The sequence below is a fragment of the Enhydra lutris genome, unplaced genomic scaffold (assembly GCF_002288905.1).
Source record: "Enhydra lutris kenyoni isolate GAN:26980312 unplaced genomic scaffold, ASM228890v2 scaffoldscaffold9, whole genome shotgun sequence".
NCBI classification, from domain to species: Eukaryota; Metazoa; Chordata; class Mammalia; order Carnivora; family Mustelidae; genus Enhydra; species Enhydra lutris.
In genome coordinates this window covers 16,024,305-16,052,279 of record NW_019154093.1, presented here as the reverse complement: position 1 = coordinate 16,052,279, position 27,975 = coordinate 16,024,305, and the positions used below count along the sequence as shown (strand labels likewise).

The 27,975-nt window shown below is 37.1% G+C and overlaps 1 protein-coding gene across 5 annotated transcripts in view; it reads right to left on the bottom strand.

Moving 5' to 3' along the window:
* LOC111143196 (microtubule associated serine/threonine kinase 2) overlaps positions 1-27,975 on the bottom strand; it is a 211,087-nt gene that overhangs the window by 38,715 nt on the left and 144,397 nt on the right. For all 5 annotated transcript variants that reach the window (XM_022496734.1, XM_022496735.1, XM_022496738.1 and 2 more), the window contains one exon: positions 20,441-20,532. In XM_022496734.1, the coding sequence (XP_022352442.1) occupies positions 20,441-20,532 (92 nt within the window). The remainder of the gene's footprint in view (positions 1-20,440; positions 20,533-27,975) is intronic.

The window sequence follows — 27,975 nt, the reverse complement described above, 5'->3', positions numbered from 1 at the left end:
AGTGGAATGTGCAACTCTTAATCTCAGGGTTGTGGGTACAGCCCCAGGCTGGGCATATAGATTACTTAAAAATAAAATCTTTTAAAAATAAAAATAAATAAATAAATAAATAAAGACACTCTCTATGGGAAAACTAATTAGGAGGAAGCATTTTCAGCTTCCACTTATCCCCTTGACTGGGAGCCTCAGTGAGGTCACAGCCTTATGTACTAGGTCTGCTCTCAACCTCGCCCCAACTCTGGGTTTCCCATGCTCTGTGTCTAGGATTATCTCTTATGATCTATTCTTACCTCCTGGCTAGCACAGGCTATCAGGGTGTGAGAGAAATGATCCGCAGTAGTTGTTTCCTTAGCCAGGCCTTAATAAGTATCAGGTCTCCTCAGAATTATCAAAGCCTTTAAAAAAAATTCTATTCTTTTAAAGTAATGTCACTCCAAAAATAACAAATATCTTCAGCTTGATCCTTGAGTGTAAAGCTAGATGCCCTTTTTTGGTTCCCCAAAATCCTCAGCTAAAGCCTCAAAGAAATCCCTAAACACGGGTATCCTACGAACAATGACTGCCCTTCCAAGGACCAGGTGCGGTGCTGGTTATGGGACAGAACATAAAGAATCTTTCAGGTGCTAACAGTAATGCTAGGGATTCAAAAAACATACACATGTCAAAAATAACTAACACCAAGAGGAAAAAAGTCCCTGCAAATCATCACCATCATCATCATCATCATTACCACCACCACCATCATCATCATCAGAGCATCACTAAGCTATGAGATGACTTCAAGCAGCCTAATAATCCTTAAAGGAGGAGATAGTAAGGGATACAGAAAACATAGTTGAAGAAGTGATATGTAAGAATCTCCAAGAACCCTCAGCATGAGAAAGATGAAGAAAACTACACCAAAACACATTATAATCAAATTGTTCAAAACACATGATAAAAATAAAAATCTTAAAAACATTTGGGTGGTAGGTGGGAAAGACATATACAGAGGAACAAAGATAAGGATTCTAGCAGATTTTTAATTAAAAACAATGTAAGAGTATCTTCAGTAACAGAGCAATATCTTCAAATTATGAAAAGAAAAACCCTACCAACCCAGATTCTATACCCAGCTACTGTGTAATAAAGAATTTGATGGCTTTTGTCTCAGTTCCTGGGAAGGAGCCTCGTAATGTTGGAATTTCCCAAGTGACAGAAGTGTCTTTGATATTCATGGTAGGGCCTGATACTTTATGCAAATGAGATGACTCAGGATGGTGACTGGTCAATCTAGAAAACCAACCATGTGGTTAGAGGGTCAATGCTCTAAGCCATTTGATAACAGTTTGACCTCCAGGGAATGGAAGGGGGTGCTAAAGGCTGAGTTTAATCACATATGCAATGAGGCCATCAATCATACCTACATAATGAACATTCTGGATACCAAAACTTCAGTGAACTTCCTGGCTATTACTCTGCATATTGCTACAATCAATATGCTGGGAGAAGGGCAGATCCAGATATCATGGGGAGAACACACCAAAAACTTCACATGTGGGGCCATCCCAGACTATAATTTATGAGTCTCTTTTATGGGCTGGTTCTGATTTATATTCTTTTTGCTATAATAAAACTCTATTTGTAAGTATAACACTTTCCTGAGTTCTAGGAGTCATTCTACTGAAATACTAAACCTGAAGAGGTAGTGGGAACCTTTGAATTTACATCCAGTTGGTCAGAATTATGGGTGGCCTTGGAACCCCAAGCTTGCAGTTGGGTGTCTCAAGTAATGACAATTTTGTGGAGGACTATGTCCAAAACCAAATCCAGAGTATGGCTTAATTCTGGGTAATTAGTGTTAAAAGTCATTGCACCAGTAAAAATATTTTTTAAAACCAAGGTGAAATAAATATCTTTTCAGATTAAAAAAAAAAATCCTCAAGAACAGCAGACTGCACTGTAACTTAAAAAAAAAAAAAAGTCCTTTAGGCAGAAAAAGACACCAAGTTAAAATATGGATCGACACAAAAGAATGAAGAGAAGTAGAAAAGTTAACTATGTGGGAAAACAAAGATTTTTTTTGTTATTTAAATCTCTTTAAGAATAACAAATATTTAAACAAAAATAATAATAAAGTGGTGTGGTATTTACAACATGTGAGAATAAAAAGTTTGAAAGCAGCATCAGGTTATAAGAGGGAAAATGGAATGGTGTTAATCTTATACTATCTGTGAAGAGGTATAATATGATATATATTGCACATGTCAATGCAACTACCAAGTAACAGTTATAGCTCATAAGCCAGTAAAAGATATAAAGTGGAATAAAAACCATTCGACCCCAAATAAAGCAGAAAAAGAGCAAAAAGAAGAAAAAACAGATGGAACAATTATAACACAAGTAGGAAGATGACAGTTTTAAGCCAAACCGTATCACCAACAGTAAATATAAATCGTCTAAAAGCCCCAAATAAAAGGCAGAGATTGTCAGATTGGATTAAAAAGACCCTATTAAGGAAACTGAAGCTATATTGTAACTCCTGAAAAAAGAAAACATCAGTTTCATGTGTCATCCTGATAAATTCTATCAAGCATTTAAAGAAAAACTGGTACCTCTGCAATTTCTTCCAACAGAAGGGGAAAGAACACTTCCTAAACTCATTGTATAAGGCCAGTATTACCCTAATACAGATACCAGAGAAGAACATTAGAAGGAAAAACTACAGACCAGTATCTCTTATGGATATAGTTGTAAAATTCTCAACAAGACATTAGAAATATAAAATTTTACAATGCATAAAAAACTACATAACACAATCAAGTGCAATTTACTCCAGGTATGCAGGATTGATCAGACATCTGAAAATCAATCAATATAATCCACAACCACAACAGACTAAAGAGAAAAAAACCACGTAATTGCATGAATTGATTCTGAAAAGGTATTTGACAAAATCTAAAACCCATTCCTGATAAAACTCTCAGCAAACTAGGAATAGAGAGGAACTTCCTCAACTTGACCAAGAACATCTACAGAAGACATACTGCTAACATCAGACTTAATAGTGAGAAAGAGGATGCTTTCCCCTCAGGACTGGGAACAAGGCAAAAATGTCCCCTCTCACCAGTCTCAACTCATACTGAACGCTGTAGTCAGTGCAATAAGATTTTTTAGAAATTTTTTTATTTGAGAGAGAGAACGTGCACTCACGCAGGGGAGGGGCGGAGGGAGAGGGAATCCGAAGCAAATTCCAAAATGAGCGCAAATTCCAAAATGAGCATGGAGCCCCACCTGGGACTCCATCTAACAACAATGAGATTATGACCTGAGCCAAAACTAAGGGTCAGATGCTTAACAGATTGAGCCACCCACGTGCCCTGCAATAAGAAAGAAAGTAAAGGTAAATACATTGGGAAAGAATAAATAAAACTATCTCTGTTTGTGGATGATAGGATTGTCTACATAAAGATTAAAAAATTAAATGGAGAATCAAAGAAGAAGAAATGAAGAACTGAATCAAAGAACTGAAGAAGAAGAAAAAGAAAAAGAAGAAAGCAAAAAAAATCACTGCTGGAACTAATAAGCAAATCCAGCAAAGTCACAGGATACAAGGCTAATATACAAGTCAATTGCTTTGCTTTATATCAGCAATGAATAACTGGTACTTGAAATTAGAAACTATACACAAGGGGCGCTTTGGTGACACAGTTGGTTAAGCGTCTGATTTTGGCTCAGTTCATGACCTCGGGGTCCTGGGATCCAGCCCCGTGTCAGGCCTCCTGCTCAGCAGGGAGTCTGCTTGTCCCTCTGCCCCTCGCTCCGCTCGTGCTCTTTCTTTCTCTCTCTCTCTCTCAAAAACAAAAACAAAAACAAAAAACCATCTTTTAAAAAAATACACAAGACAATTAAACATAAAAATGAAATATGTATAAATCTAACAAAATATATACACTATATTCTGCAAACTATAATAATGAAAGAAATCAAAGACCTAAATAAATGAAGTACTGCATGTTCATGAATTGGAAGATTCAATATTGCTAAGATGTCAATTATTCCCAACTTGATCTACAGATTCAATGCAATTTCAATCAGAATCTCAGCAAGCTCGTCTCTGGTGTTTATATGGAAAGGTAAAATAACCAGAAAAGTAACACAATACTGAAGAACAAAGTTGGAGGACTGACGTTATGTGACTTTAAAACTCATTATAAAACTCAACATCACTAGTCATCAGAGAAATGCAAATCAAAACCACAATGAGATATCACCTCACACCAGTCAGAATGGCTAAAATTAACAACACAAGAAACAACAGGTGTTGGCAAGGATGTGGAGGAAAAAAACCAAACCGTCATGCACTGTTGGGAATGCAAACTGGTACAGCCACTGGAAAAGAGTATGGAGGTTCCTCAAAAAATTAAAAATAGAATTATCATAATCCAGCAATCCCACTACTGGGTACTTACCGAAAGAATATGAAAACACTAATTTGAAAAGATATATGTACTCTCTATGTTTGTTGTAGCATTATTTACAATAGCCAAAATGTGGAGGCAACCCAAGCACTGTCCACTAAGAGATGAATGGATAAAGATGAGGTATAAACAATGGAATATTACTCAGCCATAAAAAAGGAAAGAAATCTTCCCATCAGCAACAATATGAATGGATCTAGGGGTATAATGTTAGATGAAATAATCAGAGAAAAATACCACATAATTTCACTCATATGAGGAAATTAAGATATAAACAAAGAAAAACGGAGACAAACAAAAGAGACTCTTAAATACAGAGAATACACAGGTGGTTACCAGGGGTGGGGGGAGATGAGTGTGGGATGATGGGTGAAACAGATGAAGGGGATTGAAGAGAACACTTATTGTGATGAATACTGTGATGAATACTGTGATGAATACTGAGTAAGGTATAGAATTATTGAATCACTATATTATATACCTGAAACTAATATGACACTGCATGTTAATTATACTGGAATTTTTTAAAAAACTCACTAAAAAGTTATAGTGATCAAGACAATGTGGTATTGGTGAAAGAACAGACATAGAGATCAAGAAAACAGAACAGAGCATTCAGAAACAGACAAACTCAACTGTAGTCAATTGATATATGACAAGAAAACATAGGCAGTTTGAAGGAGAAAGGACAGTCTTTTCAATGAATGGTGCTGGAACAATTGATCATCTATATGCAAAAAAAGGGCATCTAGACACAACCTTTCGCAAAAACTAACTCAACATTGATAATGTAAATGATCCTAATGTAACGTCTGCCTAAATGTAAAACACAAAACTTCTAGAAGATAATATAGGAGAAAATCAAGGTGATGTTGGCTTTGGTGATAACTGTTACAATATGAAACCAAAAGCACAATCAATGGAAGAAAAATAAGTGGACTGCATGAAAAGTAAAAACTTCTGCTCTACAAGAGATATTATTAAGAGAGGGGTGCCTGGGTGGCTCAGTCTGTTAAGCGTCTGCCTTCAGCTTAGGTCATGATCAGCTTCTCCCTCTCCCTCTGCCGCTGTGTCTAACAAACAAAATCTTTAAAAAAATAAAAACAAAAAACAAGCAAAAACCACACTGCTGGGGGTATGCCAAGTGAAATAGCAGCCTAATGAAAGAACTCCAAATGGCCAAAGCTAGAACAATTTGGAACAAAATGAAGTATTAATAGGTTACAAATATTTATATAATATTACATTATATTCTAATGCTATAAAAGTTATACATGAAATAAATGTCTATGGATCATGTTGTTTATGACATAAATGATTAAAGAAATTCATAAATGGGGGAAGAGACAAACTGATAAAATACAGAACACCTGAAAAACACTATCAACCAACTTGACCTAATTAATACTTAACAGAAAAAAAGCAGAATATACGTTCTTTTCAAGTGAACTTGGAACATTTACTAAGAATAATCATATTCTGGGCCATAAAACAAGATTCAACAAACTTAAAAGAATTCCAGACTAATATGATATTGATTAAAAATCAGTAACAGAAAGATCTCAGGAAGATCTCCAAATCTGTGGAAAGTAAACAGTACACTTCTGAATAACTGAAAGAAATCAAAAAGGAAATTAGAAAAATACTTTAAACTAAACAAAAATTAAAACCTAACATCTGAAACCGCTAAAACAGTTCTTACAGGGAAAACTGTATCACTAAATACTTGTATTAAAAAAGAAGGACTAAATTCAGTGACCTAAATCTCTATCTTAAATTAGAAAAAAGAAAGCAAATGAAACTCAGAATAAAGGAAATCACAAAGATCATAGGAGAAACCAATAAAAAAACACAACAGAGAAAATTAATAAAACCATACACAGATTTTAGATTAATAAACTACAGACAGACTGATTAGGAAAGAAAGAAAACACAAATTACCAACAGCAGGAATGAGAGAGGTGATATCCTACAGATTCTAGAGATACCAAAATAATAAGGCAATATTATGAACAACCTTATGTCAACTGGCAACTTAAATGAAACTGAAAATTGAAAATTTTCTTCAAGATGCAAACTACCAAGATTCATTCACAAATAAATAGGTTACCTGAATAGCCCTGTAATCTATTACAGAAATTAAATTTATTATTTAAAACATAGACATAAAGACAATTCCAGGCCCCATAGCTTCACTGGACAAGTCTACCAAACATTCAAGGAAATGTTTGTACATAAATTCTTCCAGAAAATTGATTCTTCCCAACTCATTCTATGAAGTCAGCATTACCCTGATTCCAAAATCAGCCAAAGATGAATGTATATACATACATTCTTAATGAAACTTCAGCAAATCAAATCCAACAATTGTAAAAAGGGTAATACATTATGACCAAGTAGATTTATCCCAGGAATACAAGTTGGTTAAAATCTGAAAAATCAATACAACCTATCATTATAATAGGCTGACAAAAACTATATGATCATTCCAGTAGACATAGAAAAATCATTTGTCAAAAATCCAACAACCATTTTTCAAACATTTATGTATGTATGTAGGTATGTATGTAATCTCTACATCCAGTGTGGGGCTTGAACTCATTACTCCAAGATCAAGAGTCGCATGTTCTACTAACTGAGACAGCCAGGCGTCCCCCAACAACCATTTTCGATAAAACCTTTCACCAAACTAGGGACAGAAGGAAACATTCTTAAATGAATAAAGGGCATCGGTGATAAAGTATAGCTAACACTATACTTTAATGGTTATGACACAATGCTTTAAGATCAGAAACAAGAGCAGGATGTCTGTGCTCACCATTTATATTCAAATTTGTACTGGAGGATCTAGTAAGTACAATAAGAAAATAAAGAGAAATAAAAACCATCTAGGTCAGAAAGGGAGAAATATTTGTTTTAAAGTATATTATTTATATTAATGTATTTTTATAATAGATTTACATTTATATAAAGTATTTATTATATTTCTTAGAAAACCCAACAGAATCTACAATAAAGCTACTTAAATGAGTTCAGCAAGGCTACAGGATACAAGGACAATACACAAAAATCTATTATATTTCTATATGCTAGCAATAATCAGAAATTGAAAATAAAAATACCACTTACTGCATAAAACCATGAATATTTAGGGGAAGATCTGACAAAAGATGCATAAGAGTGACACAAAACATTGTTAAGAGAAGGACATTAAGAGGTACAAACTCCCAGTTACAATATAAATAAGTCATGGGTGCCTGGGTAGCTCAGTCGTTAAGCGCCTGCCTTAGGCTCAGGTCATGATCCCAGGGTCCTGGGATCGAGTCCTACATCAGGGTCCCTGCTCAGCGGGGAGCCTACATCTCCCACTCCTACTCCCCCTGCTTGTGTTCCCCCCACCTCTCTCTGTCAAATAAATAAATCTTTTTTTTTATTTTATTTTTTTATTTTATTTTTATTATTTTTTATTTATTTATTTGACAGAGATCACAAGTAGGCAGAGAGGCTGGCAGAGAGAGGGGGGAAAGCAGGCTCCCTGCGGAGCAGACAGCCCGATGTGGGGCTCGATCCCAGGACCCTGAGATCATAACCTGAGCTGAAGGCAGAGGCTTAACCCACTGAGCCACCCAGGTGTCCCAATAAATAAAATCTTTAAAAAATATATATATAAATAAGTCATGGAGATGAAAAGTACAGCATAGGGAATATAGTCAATGGAGACAGATGGTGACTTCACTTATCATGGTGAGCACTAATGCACAAAAGTGTTGAATCGCTATGTTTTACATCTGAAACTAAACAAAAATTGTATGCAACTATACTTCAATAATAAATTTTACAATTTTTAAAATAAAAATAAATTTAAAGTATTTTTAAAAACATTGCTAAGAGAAATTAATGATGGCCTACCTAAAAAGAGAAATATACCACAGGTAAAAACATTCAACAGTGTTAAGAAGTCAGTTCTCCCCTAATTGATCTACAGATTCAGAACAATCCAATCAAAACCCCAGCTGTCTTTTTAAAAAATAGGTTTTATTATTTAGAGCAGTTTTAGGTTCACAGCAAAACCGAGCAAGGGCACAGGATTTTCAAAATACTCTCTCCCCTCACTCATGCATAGCCTTCTCCTACTAGCTACCTTTTGGGCAAGCTGATTTTTAAACTTATATGGAAATATAAAAAACAAGGAGACAAAAAAAGAACACATACTATATGATTCCATTTAGATAAATTCTACAAAAGTCAAACTAATTTATAGCTGACAGAAAGCACACCAGTGGGTGCCTGGAGATGGGAGGAATTCTAGAATGTTATGAGGAAACTTTTGGACATGATGGATACATACACTATTTTGATGGTGGTGATAGTTTCATAGGTGTATATATATGTATGTCAAATTTTCTCAAATTATATACTTTAAAATAAATATTTTGTAAATTAAATTTTATTCATGGTACATTTTTTGCTCCCCTTTTTTTGAGTGTAGTGGGATTGAAGATCCTTCACATTTTTTGGAAATCTTTGGTCTTTTGCAGTTTAGTTTTTAAATATATTTCATGACCTTCATGGCTATATTATTATTATTATTATTATTATTATTATTATTTTAAATTTATTTATTTGACAGAGATCACAAGTAGGCAGAGGCAGGCAGAAAGAGAGGAAGGGAAGCAGGCTCCCTGCTGAGCAGAGAGCCCGATGCAGGGCTCGATCCTAGGACCCTGGGATCATGACCTGAGCTGAAGGCAGAGGCTTTAACCCACTGAGCCACCCAGGCGCCCCCACTGCTATATTATAGATGAAAAATAAATATCACAAAGATATGTAGCTCTCAATGGAAGAAGTGCTTTACTAGCCATATTATTTAGATCATGGTACTCATCTTTCAATTCTACCCAAAGGATGGTAAATTTCTTCTTCTTTTTTTAAGATTTTATTTATTTGTCAGAGAGCAAGAAAGAGAGTGAGTACAAGCGGGGAAGGAGGCTGCAGGCAAGGGAGAAGCAGGCTCTCTGCTGAGCAGGAAGCCTGATGCAGGACTCAATCCCAGGACCCTGAGACCATGACACTTAACCAACTGAGCCACCCAGGTGTCCCAGGATGGTAAATTTCCACCTTCCTTGATGCCAAGCAGTTTTTTTTTTAAATGAATGGAAAAGTTTCTAATGTTATTACATTTTTAACAAATAGGTTCAAAATCTATTAAACTTTTCACTGGGAAGATGAGAACATCTTATTTCCAATGTTTTTAAGAGGCAGATGTATCCGTTTTAATAAGTGGCATCATTTTTGTCAATAAAATCACATACAAATGGGAACATTTCCAAATATCCATTTTCAAAATGGTCTCTCCATGGCACAAATTTTCTTTCAAAATGAAGCTACTTTTTCACTCACTGTTACACGTTACCTTCACCTTGAACAGACAGACTAAAAAGTGTATTTGTCACTGCTGCCCACTCCCCACCTCAACTTCCAGGCAGCATATTACTGAAAAGCACTTGTTAGCACAGACAAGTTCTGCAAATTTGGGAGACTTGACATTTTGTAAAAGAAAACTGCTACAACATTTAGTTTGACCATTCTTTTAAGTAATTTGCCATAAGACAACCAGTAAATTTCCTTCTTACACAAACCATTTCAAAGGCTCCCTCCACACTGTATTACAAGGTTCTGTACAAATGCACTTTTAAGAGACCAAACTGGTGGTTACCAGGGTGGGGGCGGGGAGATGGGTTAAAAAGGTGAGCAGATGAAGAGTACATACTTATTCTGATGAACACTAAATAATGTACAGAATTGCTGAATCATATTGTACACCTGAACCTAATTTAACACTGTACACTAATATTGGAATTTAAAAGAGACTTAAGTAATAGCAAAAACTCAGGAGAGGTGTGGAAGTGCACCTGTAAGCCGCAATATGCTCAAGGAAAATGGTGACTGAGGATGTACAGGGGAACTCAACTCTGTTCATGGTAGATTATGTACAGTTTATGACACAGGCTAACACATGGGTCTAATGTGGGTAGTACCAGTGTGGATCCATACTTAAATGCTAGTAAACCCTGATTTAATTCTCATTTTTCATGGTAAAAAAATAAGTTTTTGTATTTCCCCCCATGGCCAAATGGATGGTGTTTAGAGAACCACTTTGGTGAATGCTGTTATTCAAAAATTCTAAGTAGCAGAATGATGGGTACAAAGTGATATATTAGGGAAAAAGTCCAGTTTCAAAATTCAGAATGGACTGAGTAGAAAGAAAAAAGGAGTTAGGGAGTTTCTTCGATAAGTCAAATGAAAGGTGATAAGGGCCTTCATAAGACCATAAAAAAGTCAGAATGTATTCACCCAAAGTTAGTTTATCAAAGTTTTTTTCTGTCTTTTTTCTTCTCCCTACCCCAGCTTATCCCAAGTCTTAAAGAAGATATAGTAGATACATACCATGGAATATTACTCGGCCATAAAAAAGAAAGAAATCTTGCCATTTGCAACAACATGGATGGAGCTAGAGAATATGCTAAGCAAAGTAAGTCAGAGAAAGACAAATACCACACAATTTCACTCATATATGGAATTTAAGAAACAAAACAAATGAGCAAAGGGGAAAAAAGAGAGAGAGAAAGGCAAACCAAGAAACAGACTCTTAATTATGAAGAATGTATAGTTACCAGAGGGGAGGTAGGTAGGGGGATGGGTTAAATAGGTGATGGGGATTAAGGAGTGCACTTGTCACAATGAATACTGGGTGACATATGGAAGTGTTGAATCACCACATTGTACACCCAAAACTAATATTACACTCTATGTTAATTAACTGGAATTTAAATAAAAACCCAAAAAAAATAAGAAGATTAAGATGTTAAAATATTAACATTTTGAAGCAAATATTTAATTATTAAAAATCACATTATTCGGAAGAACTCTTAAAACAAAAACAAAAACAAAACCCCTCTTTCTTAAAAATGGCCAGAAATGGATAAACAGGATAAAAAAATCTCATCAAGGGGCACCTGGGTGGCTCAGTGGGTTAAAGCCTCTGCCTTCAGATCAGGTCATGATCCCAGGGGCCTGGGATCGAGCCCCACATCGGGCTCTCTGCTCGGCAGGGAGCCTGCTTCCCTTCCTCTCTCTCTGCCTGGCTCTCTGCCTACTTGTGATCTCTGTCTGTCAAATAAATAAATAAAATCTAAAAAAAAAAAAAAAAAAATCTCATCAAGACAGAAAACTCAGCAGCCTATAAGGCAGGCTTTTTTTCAACTTTACCAAGCAGTTTAACAGTTGCAAGAGATAGTTCAAAGGCAAAGAGTCATCCATGCCAGAGAAACAAGTTATAATGAAACATGTAAACAAACAGAACAGGGAATATCCCTAGCCATTAGCGAAATACAAATCAAAACCACAATGAGTTATCACCTTACACCAGTCAGAATAGCTTAAATTAACAAGATAGGGAACAACAAATGTTGGTGAGGATGTGGAGAAAGGGGAACCCTCTTACACTGCTGGTGGGAATACAAGCTGGTATAGCCACTCTGGAAAACAGTATGGAGGTTCCTCAAGACGGTAAAAATAGAGTTACCCTATAACCTAGCAATTGAACTACTGGGTATTTACCCCAAAGATACAGATATACTTAAAAGGGTACCTATATCCCAATGTTCATAGTAGCAATGTCCACAATAGCCAAACTGTGGGAGGAGCCGAGATGCCCTTCAACAGGTGAATGGATAAAGAAGATATGGTTCATATATACAATGGAATATTACTCAGTCATTAGAAAGGATGAATACCCACCATTTACATCAACTTGGATGGAACTGGAGGGTATTGACTTTCAAATCAAAACTACAATTCAATGTATATCAGGTCATTGTGCTGTATACTTTAAAGGTCTTACAATTTTATCAGTTATACCTTAACGAGACTGAAAAAAAAAATATAAAATTCACTTGGAATTAATTTCTGTAAAGAGTTAAATCTTTCAATTTCTCCATATGGACATACAATTGCCCCAGTGTTACTTTCATCATAAATCAAGGGTCCATATATGTATAGATTTGCCTCTGGGATCTCCTTTTTCCTTCCCTTACATTGATTCTTCAATATTCTTTATTTAAGCTAAGGGCATTATTACTCATTAATCACCCAAGCAGGAAATCTGGAGATAATTGATTCTAATCCCTGCTTATTTAACTTCATTAATTTTTCTCATATTCATGTACTTTCTCCATTTCTGACATTCCCTTACATTTTTTTTTAAAGATTTTATTTATTTATTTGACAGACAGAGATCACAAGTAGGCAGAGAGGCAGGCAGAGAGAGAGAGAGAAGGGGAAGCAGGCTCCCCGCTGAGCAGAGAGCCCGACGCGGGGCTCGATCCCAGGACCCTGGGATCATGACCTGAGCCGAAGGCAGAGGCTTTAACCCACTGAGCCACCCAGGCACCCCATTCCCTTACATCTTGATAACGGCAATGGTCTCCTAACTGGTCTTGCAACTGCCAGTGTATCCTTGCTTTTGTACTCCCAAGCACCTTGTACATATATTTAATACAGCCCTTAACGTATTTACTAGGTGAAATTTGACTGCTCCCTGAATACACAGCTTCCCCTGAAGTTCTTTCGAGTAATAAGTGCTTGCTTTCACACATCCCTTTGCATCAAGCCCTGGGAAGCCCTAGAAGTGGGGTAGGTATTCTGCTGACTCCTCATATTCTCTCTCAGGTATTCTCCAGCCTAATGCATTGAATTACCCATATCAGTATTTAGAAGGCCTCCCAAACTTAATATACCTAAGGGTCTCAAGGATTGGAGATCCTGGAAGCAAATATTTGGTCTGGGGGGGTGAAGTTTCTAGATGGCACAGGCAGAAAGACTGGAGGTGCTTGGAGAGCAGCAAGAAAAATGAAATTAAAATTATGCACACATGGCCTAAGTAACTGTGGTACTATGGAAGAAAAGCTCACTGGAAGACAGGAGTTCAAACAACTGAAAAATCAACGAGTGTATTCAAAACATCAAGAATAACAGGAGTTAGGGGCGCCCAGGTGGCTCAGTTATTAAGCGTCTGCCTTCAACTCTGGTCATGATCCCAGGGTCCTGGAATCAGGCCCCACATCGGGCCCCCTGCTCAGCAGGAAGCCTGCCTCCCCCTCTGCCACTCCCCCCGCTTGTATTCCCTCTCTCACTGTCTCTCTCTCTCTCTCTCTCTGTGTCAAATAAATAAAATCTTAAAAAAAAAACCTAGGAGTTAGAAGTGAAGAGTTAAAAGCTAAGATATTTACAACTGCAACGATGGGTAGTGATAGAATTTAAGAGTATAAGATTCAAAGTTTGGGGGCGCCTGGGTAGCTCAGTGGGTTAAGCGTCTGCCTTCAGCTCAGGTCATGATCTCAGGGTCCTGGGATAGAGCCCTGCATTGTCTCTCTGCTCAGCGGGGGGCCTTCTTCCCACTCCCCCTCTGCCTGCCTCTCTGCCCACTTATGATGTCTCTCTGTCAAATAAATAAATAAAATCTTTTTAAAAAATGATTCAAAGTTTGGGGACATTAAGAAAGAGAATAATGAAAAGATAAGGAGAACAACTTCCTCTTCCTTTCAGGTCCAATGGTATAAGGTCATGGGATAGGTAAGAGCTAACACTTGAGAGGGCTGCAGGACAATCTGTTCTAACCTCTTCCTCTCCTACAAGATTGCATTAGAACAAGACTGAGCATATAGGAGATTTTGCTGATAATAAACTCCAGAAGGTACACTGGAAGGGTTTCAAGAGTCAGAGAGCGTTAAGAAAAAGGGACAAGACAGGGAATATTCAGAGATTTCTGGGAATTAAGAGTGTAGGAGATGGGAGAGGAGGGTGCCAGGGGATTCCTGTAGTGATTGACAGTAACAGGAATGAGGGATAATGAAATTAGCCCTAGTGGATTCAAGGAAGATAGAGTGAGGACGCTGTAAGTATTAGGGAGTAAAGAGGAATGAATTACTGGGGCTTGCTCCAAAGGTTCAAGGAAGTCACCCTCTAAGTCCCAGTATACTAGTTTAAAATCAGGTGATACTTAAACATCATATAAATCTGCATGACCACAGATCTATTAATCTTATCCCAAAAATTTATACAGTATATTCCATGACTCAGCAATTCCACATTTACATACACAGAGAATCTGTAAAGACAACATTGAACTCTGTAGCACCATCAAACATCTAGACATAAGTGACATCTATGGACTAAATCCAATGACAGCAGAACCACATTCTTCTCAAGATCACATAGAGCATTCATCAAGACACACCACATTCTGGGCCATAATGCACATCTGAACAAATTTAAAAGAACAGAAATCATAAAATGTCTACTTTCAGATCTTAATGGAATTAAATTAGCAATCAAGAACAGAAGATAACTGGAAAATGGCAGAATACTTGGAGATTAAAAACACACCTTAAAATAACACATGGGTTAAAAAAGAAATCTCGAGATAAATAAATTAATACATTAAAAATATTTTTAACTAAATGAAGATGAAGTTACAGCTTACCTAAATTTGTTAGGTGCAGTGAAACACAGCTTTGAGAGAAAGTCATAGGATGAAATTATTTTATATATTATATATATATAGATAGTATTAGCATATATTAGGAAGAAGATCTAAAATTAATCATCTAAGCCTCCACCTTAAGGAACTAGAAAAAGAGCAAATTAAGTCTAAAGTAAATAAAAGATATGATAAATACTGGAGCAGAATTCAATGAAATAAAAAACAGGAAATCAACAGAGAAAAATCGACAAAACTAAAAGCTGGGTCTCTGAGAAAACCAACAAAATGGATAAACTTCTAGCCAGGCTAAGAAAAATAGAAGACATAAATCACTAATGTTAGAAATTAAAGAAGGGACAGGACTACAGATTCCATGGATATGAAGAGGGAAATAAAACAATGTTATGAATAGCTCTGCGTCCATAGATATGAAAACCTAGATTAAATAGGCCAATTCCTTAAAAAACAAACAAACAAACAAACAAATAAACAAAAACTACCAAAGCTCAGGCAAAAAATAGATAATCAAAATAGGCTTAAAGAAATTTAATCAATAATTAATAGCCTTCCAAAACAGAAAGCACCAGGCCTAGTTGTGTTCAATAATTAATTCTATCAAACATTTAGTAAGAAATTATACCAATTCTCCACAATCTCCTCCAGAAGATAGAAGCAGGGGGAACTTACTCTATAAGGCCACCATTATCCTAATACCAAACCAGATAAAGATGGTACAAGAAAAAAAAAAAAAAAAAAAAAAAAAAAAAAAAAACACAAAGCCTACAGACCATTATCTCTCATGATAGATGTAAAATCCTCCAAAAAATATTAGCAAATCAAACCAACAATGCCTGAAAGGAATTATACACTGTAACTAACGGGATTTATCCCAGGTATGCAAGACTGGTTCAATATTGGAAAATCAACTAACGTGACCATCAAATCAACAAGCTAAAGAAGCAAAATCCAATGATCATGTTAACAGATTCAGAAAAAGCTTCTGACAAAATCCAAAACTCATTCATGGTTTTAAAACCTCTCAACAAATTAGGAATGGAAGGAAAGTTCCTCAACTTGATAAAGAACCTTTACAAACAGCTAATATCATACTTAATGGTGAGAAACTTGAAGCTTTTCCACCAAGTGTTACCTTCTAATCACTGGTTCTCAACACTGCACTGGAAGTCCTAGCTAATACAATAAGACTAGGAATTAAAAGGTATAGAAAGGGGTACTCAATATTGTCAAGATGTCATTTCTTCCTATGGATTCAACACAATCCCAACCAAAATCTCAGCAAATTATTTTGTAGATGTTGACAAACTGATTCTAAAGTTTATATGAAGAAGCAAAAGACCCAAAATAGCCAACTTAATATTGAAGAAAAAGAACAAAGTTGGAGAAATAATGCTACCCAACTTCAAGACTTACTATAAAGCTATGGTAATCAAGACTGGATGGTACTTAAAAAAAAAAAAAAAAAAAAGACTGTATGGTACTAGATAAAGAAAAGACAAATTAATGGAACAGAATAGAGACAGAACAAATAGGCAGAAACAGACCCACATAAATATAGTCAACTGATCGTTGACAAAGGAGAAAAGCAATAAAACAAAATGAAAAAACCCAGTCTTTTCAACAAATAGTGCTGGAACAACTGGACAACCACATGCAAAAAAATGAATCTACAGACCTTCATAAAAATTAACTAAAAATGGATCACAGACCTAAACATAAGATGCAAAACTATAAAACCTCTTAGAAGGTAACATTGGAGAAAACCTTTATGACCCTGGATATGGCAATGACATGTTATTTACTTTTTTAAAAGATTTTTTATTCATTTATTTTTGAGAGAGAATGAGAGAGAGAGAGACAGAGTAAGTGTGAGCATGAGTGGAGAAGAGGGGCAGAGGAAGAAACAGACTCTCTGCTGAGCAGGGAGCCTGATGTGGGGCTCAATCCCAGGACCCCAAGGTCATGACCTGAGCCAAAATCAAGAGTTGGATGTGGAACCGAATGAACCACCCAGGCACTCTGACAATGACATTTTAGACACAACACCAGGGGTGTCTGGGGTGGCTCAACTGGTTAAGCGTCCAGCTCTTGATTTCAGCTCAGGGTCATGAGATCGAGTCCCACATCAGGCTCTGCACTGGGCATGGAGCCTGTTAAAACTTTCTCTTTCCCTCTCCCTCTGTCTCTCCTCTCCTGCATGTGTGCCCACTCCCTCATTCATTCATAAAAAAATATAGACACACCACCAAAGGCAGGATCCATTAAAGAAATAATTAAGTTGGTTTTCATTAAAATTAAAACCTTCTGCTATGCAAAAGAGAATTAAAAAACAAGCTGAAGACTAGGAAAACATATCTGCAAAAGCCATCTGATAAAAGACTATTATCAAAAATATACAAAGAACATTTAAAATTCAACTATAAGAAAACAAACAACCTGATTTAAAAACATGCAAAAGATGTGAAGAGACATCTCACCAAAAAAGATGGCAAGTAAGCATATGAAAAGATGTTCAACATCATATGCCTTAGGGATATGAAAATTGAAACAATGAGATACCACTACAAACCTATTAGAATAGCTAAATTCCAAAACACAAAATTCCAAATGCTGGTGAGGATGTGGAGCAACAGGAACTCTCATTCATTGCTGGTGGGAGTGCAAAATGGTACAGACACTTGGGAAGACAGTTTGTCAGTTTTTTAAAACTAAACATACCCTTAATCATATGATCAGAGCAATCAAGCTCTGTGGTATTTATCCAACTGAACTGAACATTAATGTCCACAAAAAATCTTCACAGAGATATTTACCACAGCTTTATTCAAGCTGCCAAATTTGGAAGCCACCAAGATGTCCTTCTGTAGGTGAATGGGTTTATAAACTGTGGTACATCAGACAATGGAATATTATTACTCAGTGCTAAAAAGAAATAATTTATCAAGCCATGGTAAGACATGAAGGAATCTTAAGTGCAAATACTAAGTGAAATAAACTTGAAATAAATAAATAAACTTGAAATAAAATAAGTGAAATAAATTTGAAAAGGCTACATACTGTATGATTCCAACTATATGAAATTCTGGAAAAGACAGAACTATGGGGACAATGAAAAGATTAGTGGATGCCAGGGGTTAGAGGCAGGAAGGGATGAAAAGGCAGAGTACAGGGGGTTTTCAGGGCAGTGAAACTATTCTGTATGAAGCTGAAATGATAGATACTTGTCACTGCACCTTTGTCAAAACCCACAGGATATACAACACCAAGAGTGGCCCCTAATATAAATTATGGACTTTGAGTGATAATGATGTACCAATGTAAGTTAATTGACTTCAACAAATGTACCACTCTGGTGCAGGATACCCCCCCTCACCCCGTGGTGTGGGGATGGTGTATAGGGGAGCTCTTTCTACTTTCTGTTCAGTTTTGCTGTGAACCTAAAAACTGCTCTAAAATTTAAACAAAGTTTATAAATTTAAAAAAAAAAAAAAAAAAAAAACACCAACAAACTAGGAAGGTTCTATTTCCAGAATGACTAAGTACCTACTAAACTGACCTTACTGTAGTTATAATCTACTTATATATACTAAATATTTAATAACAGATTGACCTATATGGAATAAATAGCCTTTCAAATCGACAGACTTCATATTACTCAACAGATCAGGATGTATAAGATCTGAGGATATAATCTAATGGGAAGTTTGATCTGCATGGAACAATCAGTGCTGCCTTTCTTAGCATCTAGGTTAAGTAAAGAGTCTACAGCCATGAATTGGGCTTTTAAGTTAATCCTTTTTCCCTGGGTCTGAGGCCCACCTGGATTTTCTGCAGTGATTAGGGAGAGATGATGATGATGACAGGTAACATTTATGGAATATGAAGTATGTTATACATATTAATTCAAAGCTACAGTCCACAGCCCTAGGCAGGCTGAAAGATCAGATGATGTTCTCAATCAAAGTCCCTTGAATAGGGAAGATCTAGTCCTAAACTCTAACTGCTGGGAATCTAAATAATCATCTCAGAACGGAAAAGCCAGTAGTAATTAATGCCTAGTACTCATATTATAGTTGTGAAATAATGTATAAGGTCTAGAGATGCTAAATTTATTTCTATAGGATGAAAAGGCCAGGTCAGATATAAGCTGTTTTTACAAAGTTCCAGGGTAGAGTACACATAACCCAGTCAGTTTGAGGAGGAACATACCTAAACACAATGAGAGCTTTGCTTTCCAGACTCAGTAAGTCTCCAATCCCCTGGGTCCTCCTGCACTCTTCATGGTGTCTTCTAATGTGACAGTTAGTGTTTAAGAGTTTTACTGATTCCTGGAAACGGGCCATGAGCCCACTGAATAATAGTTGGATAGGAGCCCAGTAAAGTGAGAACCTTCTCCCAAGGACAAAGAGCAATTTCAGAATCGCCAGTGCTTAGACAACTATTCCACATGCACCCTCATTTTCTCCCTCCAAAGACACAGTAAACTGTGAGCAAGGAGACAAACCCAAGTGAAAAAGATAGGTCTTATTTGGCTTGATGATGAGCTGTTTCATTGCTTTGGTAATGTTTTACTGCCCAAAGATAGACAAGGTCCATGGCTTATCCACGTAGTAAGCTCTAAACAGCTTCCTATGGTTCCAAGCCTGTTCCATTTCCATTACACCTAGGTCTGGAACTCCCACTGTAAATAATGTAGCAGTGAACAGTTTAACAGTGCAGCAACCACTTTAGCAAAGCTAAGGCCCCTTTGCTGGCCTCCCTGGGATGCAAAAATACATGTCTAAACTAAAATATATGGCTAACTCAAATGAGGTCTTCTCCCTTTTAATTTTTCTATATTCCCCAGTCAGAGGCAAGTAAATCAGTCCTTATACTGTTTGGAGGAGCCCATATTCCATATGGAGCAGAGTCTGAATATAGAGATCATGCTTCAATTACAATATGTGAAATTAATACCAACTTAAAACGAATATTCCTATCACTTTTGTTTACTCCTATTCTAACAGAGAAAGTTATCAGGAGTTGCATGAGGCAGAAAACCATCTTTGTAAGGACTGCCCCTTGGGCATGGTAGGACAACATTTAATAAAGCTCTTTTCACATGGTCCCAGATGGCTGGAGCCATAACACGCTCTCTATATACCAGTACAGACGCCATAGACCCAGGAAACAAACCCGGCCCCAAAACATGCACAAGGCCAAAAGGAATGTTGGCAGGTCAAGGCAAGAATCAACTAAGAGTAAAAAACAGACTGAACACATCCTCCCATAGAAAGCATGCCCATGAACTCTGTATTCTTCAGTCAACTGAGTGAAGTAACAATGTAGTATGCTGAGCCACACAAAGTGAGAAGTAGGAAAGAAATTAGGTGTCACTGGTCACTCTTTCCCCCACCTTTCTTAACCTTCAAGCACTCACCTGTATGGCCATGGAGTGGTGAGTGTGGCCTTGGTAGTGTAGGTGATGTGTTAGAGGTCACAATCAAACTCTTGCGGTTACTTGTCCGACAACTGCAATGAAAACAGAAATGTCAGTTATAATAGGGTCCACCATGGGCTCAGAGAACTTAAATGGCTACTGAGGAACAACAGTGACATCATTCCACGGACTGAGCAGTATACTACTTCAAACTGAACTGGGGCAGCAAATTCTGTTTGCCCCAGAAAGACTTCATAATTCGTAGCATTCTGCCTTACAATTACTTTTGTCACTGTCTTGACTTTTATCTTGTATTGCCATTGCACTTTGTAATGTTTAGGTTTTGCTTCCCAAGTAAATTCAAGGAGATCCTCAAAACAACCATGATTTAGTGGCATCTGAAGAAGAATGGTCATGGTAAATTTAGAAAACAAAATACACGTCATATTCTCATATTTCATAAAAATTAATGTTCTTGCCATAAAAATGAAACCATTAACTTAACCCATGAAATTTATTTTTAAAAAACTGCTTAATCAAGAATTAAGTAATACTTTCATTTCACCATAAATTTCAGAACAGGTGGGTTCTTTCTAAAAACTGTCTTCCTATAACATGTTAATTAATGCCTGAGTCTTTTTCTTGTGGTTGGAGAAAACCAAATCATCATGAAAAGCCATTTCATGCTATACTTGCTAGTGAAAACGTGTATAAATGTATTTGAAAGGCATTAGGGAAACTTGCCATTTATATTCACCCAAACAAATATTTACCAAACACCTACTTGACACCAGACACTGTTCTAGATGTTAGGGAAGCAATAGGAAACAAGAGAAAAGTCTCTGTTCTCAAACTGGAGTGCTGCTATGAAGAAAGATAAAGAGAGGGATGGAGGGAGGAGTCGGACTGTTCAAGAAATAGTAAAATGGGAGTCAGGAGGGGAGAACGATAGGAAAAAGAGTAGGTTAGAAAGGGTATGGGGGTAGGTCACAGGCAGACTCTGTAGGTCTGGTAGACTATCCTGAAGAACTACTGGAAATGTGACAGGAAATCACAGAAAGGATTGAAATCAAGCTCAAGAATGAGATCATGATAAGAAATAATGAGCACTTTCCCCTAAGAAACCATCAGGAAAAATCTAATCCTGTCTCACAGCCCTCATTACTCAGTCACCATCATATGTCCAAGCTTCTTGTTCTCTAATGTGAAACAGTCTCCCTTTATTCTCTGATCTTCCAACAAGAAAAGCTTGCAGTGTGTCTCCATGAACTCATTCTGTCATCAGCAAACTCCCTATATTCTCAACTTCTTTGCTCAACGTTCATTTTAAATTCTAGTTCTAACTGAAACCTTGCTTAAACCCCATCATAATACACACACAGGACACCACAGTCCTGGTGAAATCCCAACCATTTTAAACCCAACTTTCCATCTATTTTACAACTGCACTCAGGCAGCTGAAGGGTGACTAAAGAAAAACCCCAAATCATGCTGGCCAGTGTCTCTTTATATTTAAGATGATAACTATCGGGGCTCCTGGCTGGCTCAGTGGGTTAAGCCGCTGCCTTCGGCTCAGGTCATGATCTCAGGGTCCTGGGATCGAGCCCCGCATCGGGCTCTCTGCTCAGCAGGGAGCCTGCTTCCTCTCCTCTCTCTCTGCCTGCTTGTGATCTCTCTCTCTCTGTCAAATAAATAAATAAAATCTTTAAAAAAAAAAAAAAAAAGATGATAACTATCAAGTGGGTCTCCTTAACCATACTACAGTTACCTGGACAATGTGTGCTCACTCTCTCTCCAAGACAACTAACTCTCATCTTCTCTCCAAACTTCCAGCACTCCTTCCCCAAATCTCACACTCATCTGCTGACTTTGCTTTTTATTCAACTGGGGGTAAAAAGCAACAACACAAAAATGCTTCATATTCTGCTATACAAGTCTATTAGCCTAAATTTGTATCCATATACTCTAGTTTCCTATCTACAACAGCAGAAGGAAACACCATGCTCCTGTCAAAGGCAATTCCTCGGACTTTCCTCTTTAAGGTCTCCACCTACACTGCCCTCCCTCTCCTCTGCCATGAATTCCTACTTCCTACTAAATCATTCTCATCATCATAAAAACATGTCATTTCTTCCATCACACAAAAATAAAAACAAAATCTTTCCTAGGCCTCCCTGGCTTGTGCAGTTCTTTGCTCCCATCTTTAGGAAAGATTCCATGTGGGGGTTCTACACTTGTCATCTTCACACCTTCATTTTCTATTCTCTCTTCAGCCCACTTGAGTCAATCATCCCATTCTGCCATTGAAATCACTGTTGTCAAAATCACCAATGACCTTGATCCTCATCTTATGTAACCTCTCAACATTTAGTTTTAATTCCCTCTTTTAAAAAATTTTTTTTAATTGGAATTTAATTTACAGTCACTAAAATATACAGATCTTAAGTGTTCTGTTCATGAGATAATTGTATATAGCCATATAACAACATCCAAAACAAAAGACAATAATTCTATTACCCCAGAAAGTTCTCATGTGCCCCTTTCCAGTCAAACTCTTGTCTCCCAATTGGTTTCTTCTAACATATGGCATTATTTTTGTTTTACTGGATTTCCTATAAGTAGAATTGCACACTATGTATTTTTGTGTGGGCTTGCCTTTTGTTCAACCTAATATCTGTGTAACTCTTCCTGAGACACTTTTCTTTCTTTAGTTTCTAGGACATGATGATTTCCTGGTCTTCCTATCTCACTAGCTGCTCATCTTTTATTCTCCTTTGCTAGCTCCTTCTCTTCCTGACCACTAAATCATTTAGTACTCAGGGGCTCAGATCTGAAATATCATTTTTCTCTCCCTACACTCACTCCCTAAATTATTTTTTCCCCTCTAGTTTCATAGTTTTTGAGAGAGAGAGAGAGAGAGAGAGAGAGCATGCAAGTGAGTAGGGAGTTGGGGGAAAAGGGCAAGGAAGAGAGGAAGGAATCTTAAGCAGGCTCCATACCCAGCATGAAGCCCGATGAAGTGCTGGATCTCACAACCCTGAGATTATGACCTGAGCCAAAATCAAGAGTCAGATGCTTAACCAACTGAGCCACCCAGGCACCCCTCCAGTTTTATAGTTCTAAATCTTTGATGTTAATTAACAATACCTAGCATTTTATTGCTAATACTGTGCTCTCTCCTGAGAGTGCAAGACTCATATATTCAAGTGCCTACTTGACATCTCCAACTGGATGTCTTAAAAGGCATCTCAAATTAACATTTCTAAAACAGAGCTCTTGCAGTTCCCTCTAAAATCTGCTACTCCTCCCTAAGTTGTACTATCTCACTGCATGGTACCACCATTCATCCGGATGCTCAGGCAAAAACCTATGAATCATTGTTCGTTCTCTTTTCTTCACACCCACATCCAAAACAACCAGCAAGTTCTGTGGAATTATACCTTAAAAATATACCCTGAGGGGCGCCTGCCTTCGGCTCAGGTCATGATCCCAGGGTCCTGGGATCGAGCCCCGCATCAGGCTCTCTACTCAGCAGGGAGCCTTCTTCCTCCTCTCTCTCTGCCTACTTGTGATATCTCTCTCTGTCAAATAAATAAATAAAATATTAAAAAATATATATATATATACACCCTGAGTGCAAGCCATTCTCATTACCTTCGATACTACTACAACTCCAGTTCAAGTCTATAAAAGATTTATGAAGGATCTTCCTTCCACTTTGATTCTTCCTGCCCACCCCCTGCTCCTATCAGTCTATTCTTCACCTATCAGCCACAGTAATATTTTAAAAATCATAGATGAAATCATGTGAATTCCCTTTTTAAAAACTCCAATGGTGGAGCACCAGTTAAGAGCCTGTCTCTTGATTTCAACTTAGGTCATGATCTCAGGGTATCGGGAGCAAGCCCCACATTAGGCTCCATACTCAGCAGGGAGTCTGCAGGAGATTCTCTATCCGTCTCCTTCTATTCCTCCCCCACTCACATATATGTGTGTGCGTGCTCGCTCTCTCTCTCTCAAATAAATAAATAAATCTTAAAAAAAAAAATAAAACCTCCAATGGCTTCCCATTCCATTTGCAATATAATTCAAATTCCTCACCATGGCCATTCAAATTAATCCTACTATAAAGGTTTGTTGTTGTTGTTTTATGTTAAGGACCTCAAGTAAGATTTTGTCTTTTGGATCTTCTTAAAAAGAAACATACCTATGTTTATTCAGCCCCCTGTTCTAAGGGCAAATAGGATACAAATATTGTCAGTAGGCCCTTCAGTTTTGAACATTAGAAATTTTACAAAAAATACATATGAAACCATATTGACCTTTGGTGAGCTTACCCAGATCAAGGGACTCCTGAGTCAAAAGATACCTCAGAGACTTCTGCACTTCATGTCACCCTACTCCCTTAATAATTAACATTCTCTCCTCCTGGACTTACCCAATTATACCAAATTTTTAGAAAGCATGAGTTCAAATGAGGACTTGTATGGATGATCCTTTATTCTTCCAAGCAGGCTAATGTCTCTCTTTTCTTTGCATTCTTCTAGCACTTGTAGTTTATCCTACACTCAGTGTAAGTGTCACTGTGGTACAGTAGAAAGAGACAGGGCTTTGCAGTTAGAAGATCTGAGTTTGAAACTGGCTGTTTGACCTTGAACAAGCCTCATAAACTCTCATGCTCTGGTGTTCTCAATTATAAAATGAAGGTAATATAAACCTTATGTGTCATTCTGGACTCTGCACCAGTTTGTATTCGACCCACCATAAATTTTGTATATCGACCCATCATAAATTTTGTTGGCCTTAACATCAAAATATATGCAAAGCTGATCATTTTTTCACTTCTTTTACCACTACCACCTTGGATCAAGCCACTTATCTGAATTAAGTAAACTAGCTTCCTTGTTGGTAGTACTGCTTCCACTTTTGTTCCCGTGGAATCTGTTCTCAACAAAACAGCCTTTAAAATATAATTTTATATATAAAATATAAATTTTATATATAAATTTATATATAAAAATATTAAATTTTATATATAAATATAAAATAAAACAGCCTTTAAAATATATTTAAAATAAAAAAATAAAAATTTAAAATATAAAATAAGCAGGCAGAGAGAGAGGAGGAAGCAGGCAGAGAGAGAGGAGGAAGCAGGCTCCCCTAGAGAGCAGAGAGCCCGATGCGGGGCTCGATCCCAGGACTCTGAGATCACGACCTGAGCCGAAGGCAGCGGCTTAACCCACTGAGCCACCCAGGCGCCCCCAGAAAATACTTCTACTTCCAATCATGATAGAGTAACAAATAATATAATTACCCTCTCATATAATAAACTAGACCAAAAAAATGAAACAATTTTCAGACCCTGGACAAGTAGTAATCTAGGACAGTGATCGTTAAGAGAAGGGGAACAAACAACGTGAGTACTATGATTACCCAAGCTTACTATCTGAAAAAACTTCCCAGCAACAGTGCAGGGAGGAGGTGCCTGCACAGAGCCTGGCAGTCTCCTTGAGTTGAAAAAGCTACCCAAGAAAAGGAGGTGAAAATTCCTCAGTGTACACATAGGGTCAGAAATAGTTTGTGCTCTGAGCACTCAGGAGATGAAAATCTGGTTATTCATGGGACAGCAGAAAGAAAATATTAGTCCCAAATGCTACTCTGGTCCTACCTAACAAAGCTTAAAAGCAATCCTGAAAAAGATCAAACTATTTCTAAGTAACTTAACTGTATCTCAGTTAAGGCTCAAAAATATTGAAAGGAATAAAAATGACATATCTGATAAAGGGTTAGTACCCAAAATATATAAAGAACTCATAAAACCCAACACCCCAAAAAACAAATTACCCAGTTTAAAAATGGGCAGAGGATACAAATAGACATTTTTCCAAAAAGACATACGGATGGCCAACAAACACATGAAAAGATGTTCAACATCACTCATCATCAGGGAAATACAAATCAAAACCACGACGAGATACCACCTCACACCTGTCAGAATGTCTAAAATTAACAACACAAGAAACAACAGGTGTTGGTGAGGATGCAGAGAAAGGAGGACCCTCACATTGTTTGTTGGTAGGAATACAAACTGGTGTAGCCACTCTGGAAAACAGTATGGAGGTTCCTCAAAAAGTTAAAAATAGAACTATCCTGGGGGGGGGGCGCCTGGGTGGCTCAGTGGGTTAAGCCTCTGCCTTCAGCTCAGGTCAAGGTCTCAGGATCCTGGGAGGGCTCTCTGCTCAGCAGGGAGCCTGCTTCCCTCTCTCTCTGCCTGCCTCTCTACCTACTCGTGCTCTCTCTCTCTGTCAAATAAATAAAATCTTAAAAAAAAAAAAAAAAAAAAAAAAGAACTACCTTGGGATCCAGCAATTGCACTACTAAGTATTTACCCAAAGGATACAAAAATGCTGATTCAAAGGGATACATGCACGCTGATGTTTATAGCAGCACCATCAACAACAGCCAAAGTATGGAAAGAGCCCGAATGTCCACTGACAGATGAACGGATAAAGAAGAGGTGGTATATATGCACAATGGAATATTACTCAGCCATAAAAAATAATGAACTCTTGATAGAGCTAAAGAGTATTATGCTAAGCAAAATAAGTCAGTCAGAGAAGGACAAATACCACATGCGTATACTCATATGTGGGATTTAGAAACAAAACAAATGAACACAGATGGAAAAGGAAGAAAAAGAGATGATAACCAAGAAACAGACTCTTAACTATAGGGAACAAACTGATGGTTACCAGAGGGGAGGTGGTGGTGGGGAGATGGGTTAAATACGTGATGGGGATTAAGGAGAGCACTTGTTGTGATGGGAACCAGATGTATACAAGTGTTGAATCACTAAATCCTACACCTAAAACTAATATTACTCTGTATGTTAATGAATTTAAGTAAAAAAGGAATAAAAATATTCACATATAACAAATCTACACTGTTTTGTATGTAATAAAAAATCACTAGGCATGGGAAAAAGCAGGCAAATAGGACCCATAATGAGTGGGAAATCAATAGATGCAGAAACGATAGAGATGACAGAATTAACAGAACACTAAAATTGTTACTATAACTATATCCCATATTTTCAATAAGCTACAGGAAAGTATCAGCATGTGAAGGAGAGATTTATGAATATTCACGATATTTAAAAAACACAAATAAAATTTCTAGAGAATAAGAGTCTCAGATGAAAATTAAACTGGATGGCATTAACAGAGATGAGGCACTGCAGAAGATCAGTGAACCCAGACACAGCAAGAGAAGCTATGCAAAATGAAACAGAAAAGAAAATGTTTAAAACTGGAAACAGCAACAGCAAGCAGTGAGACAACTTCAAGCAGACTAAACGTGTAATTAGAGTCCCTAAAAGGAAGGGAGGGACCAAAAAAATGTTTGAAGGACTAACTGCTAAAAAATTTCCAAAGTGATGATAACTATAAACTCACAGATCCGAGAAACTCAACGGACCCCAAGGACAAGAAACATGAAGAAAAATATGCCAAAGTACATAATAATCAAATTACTTA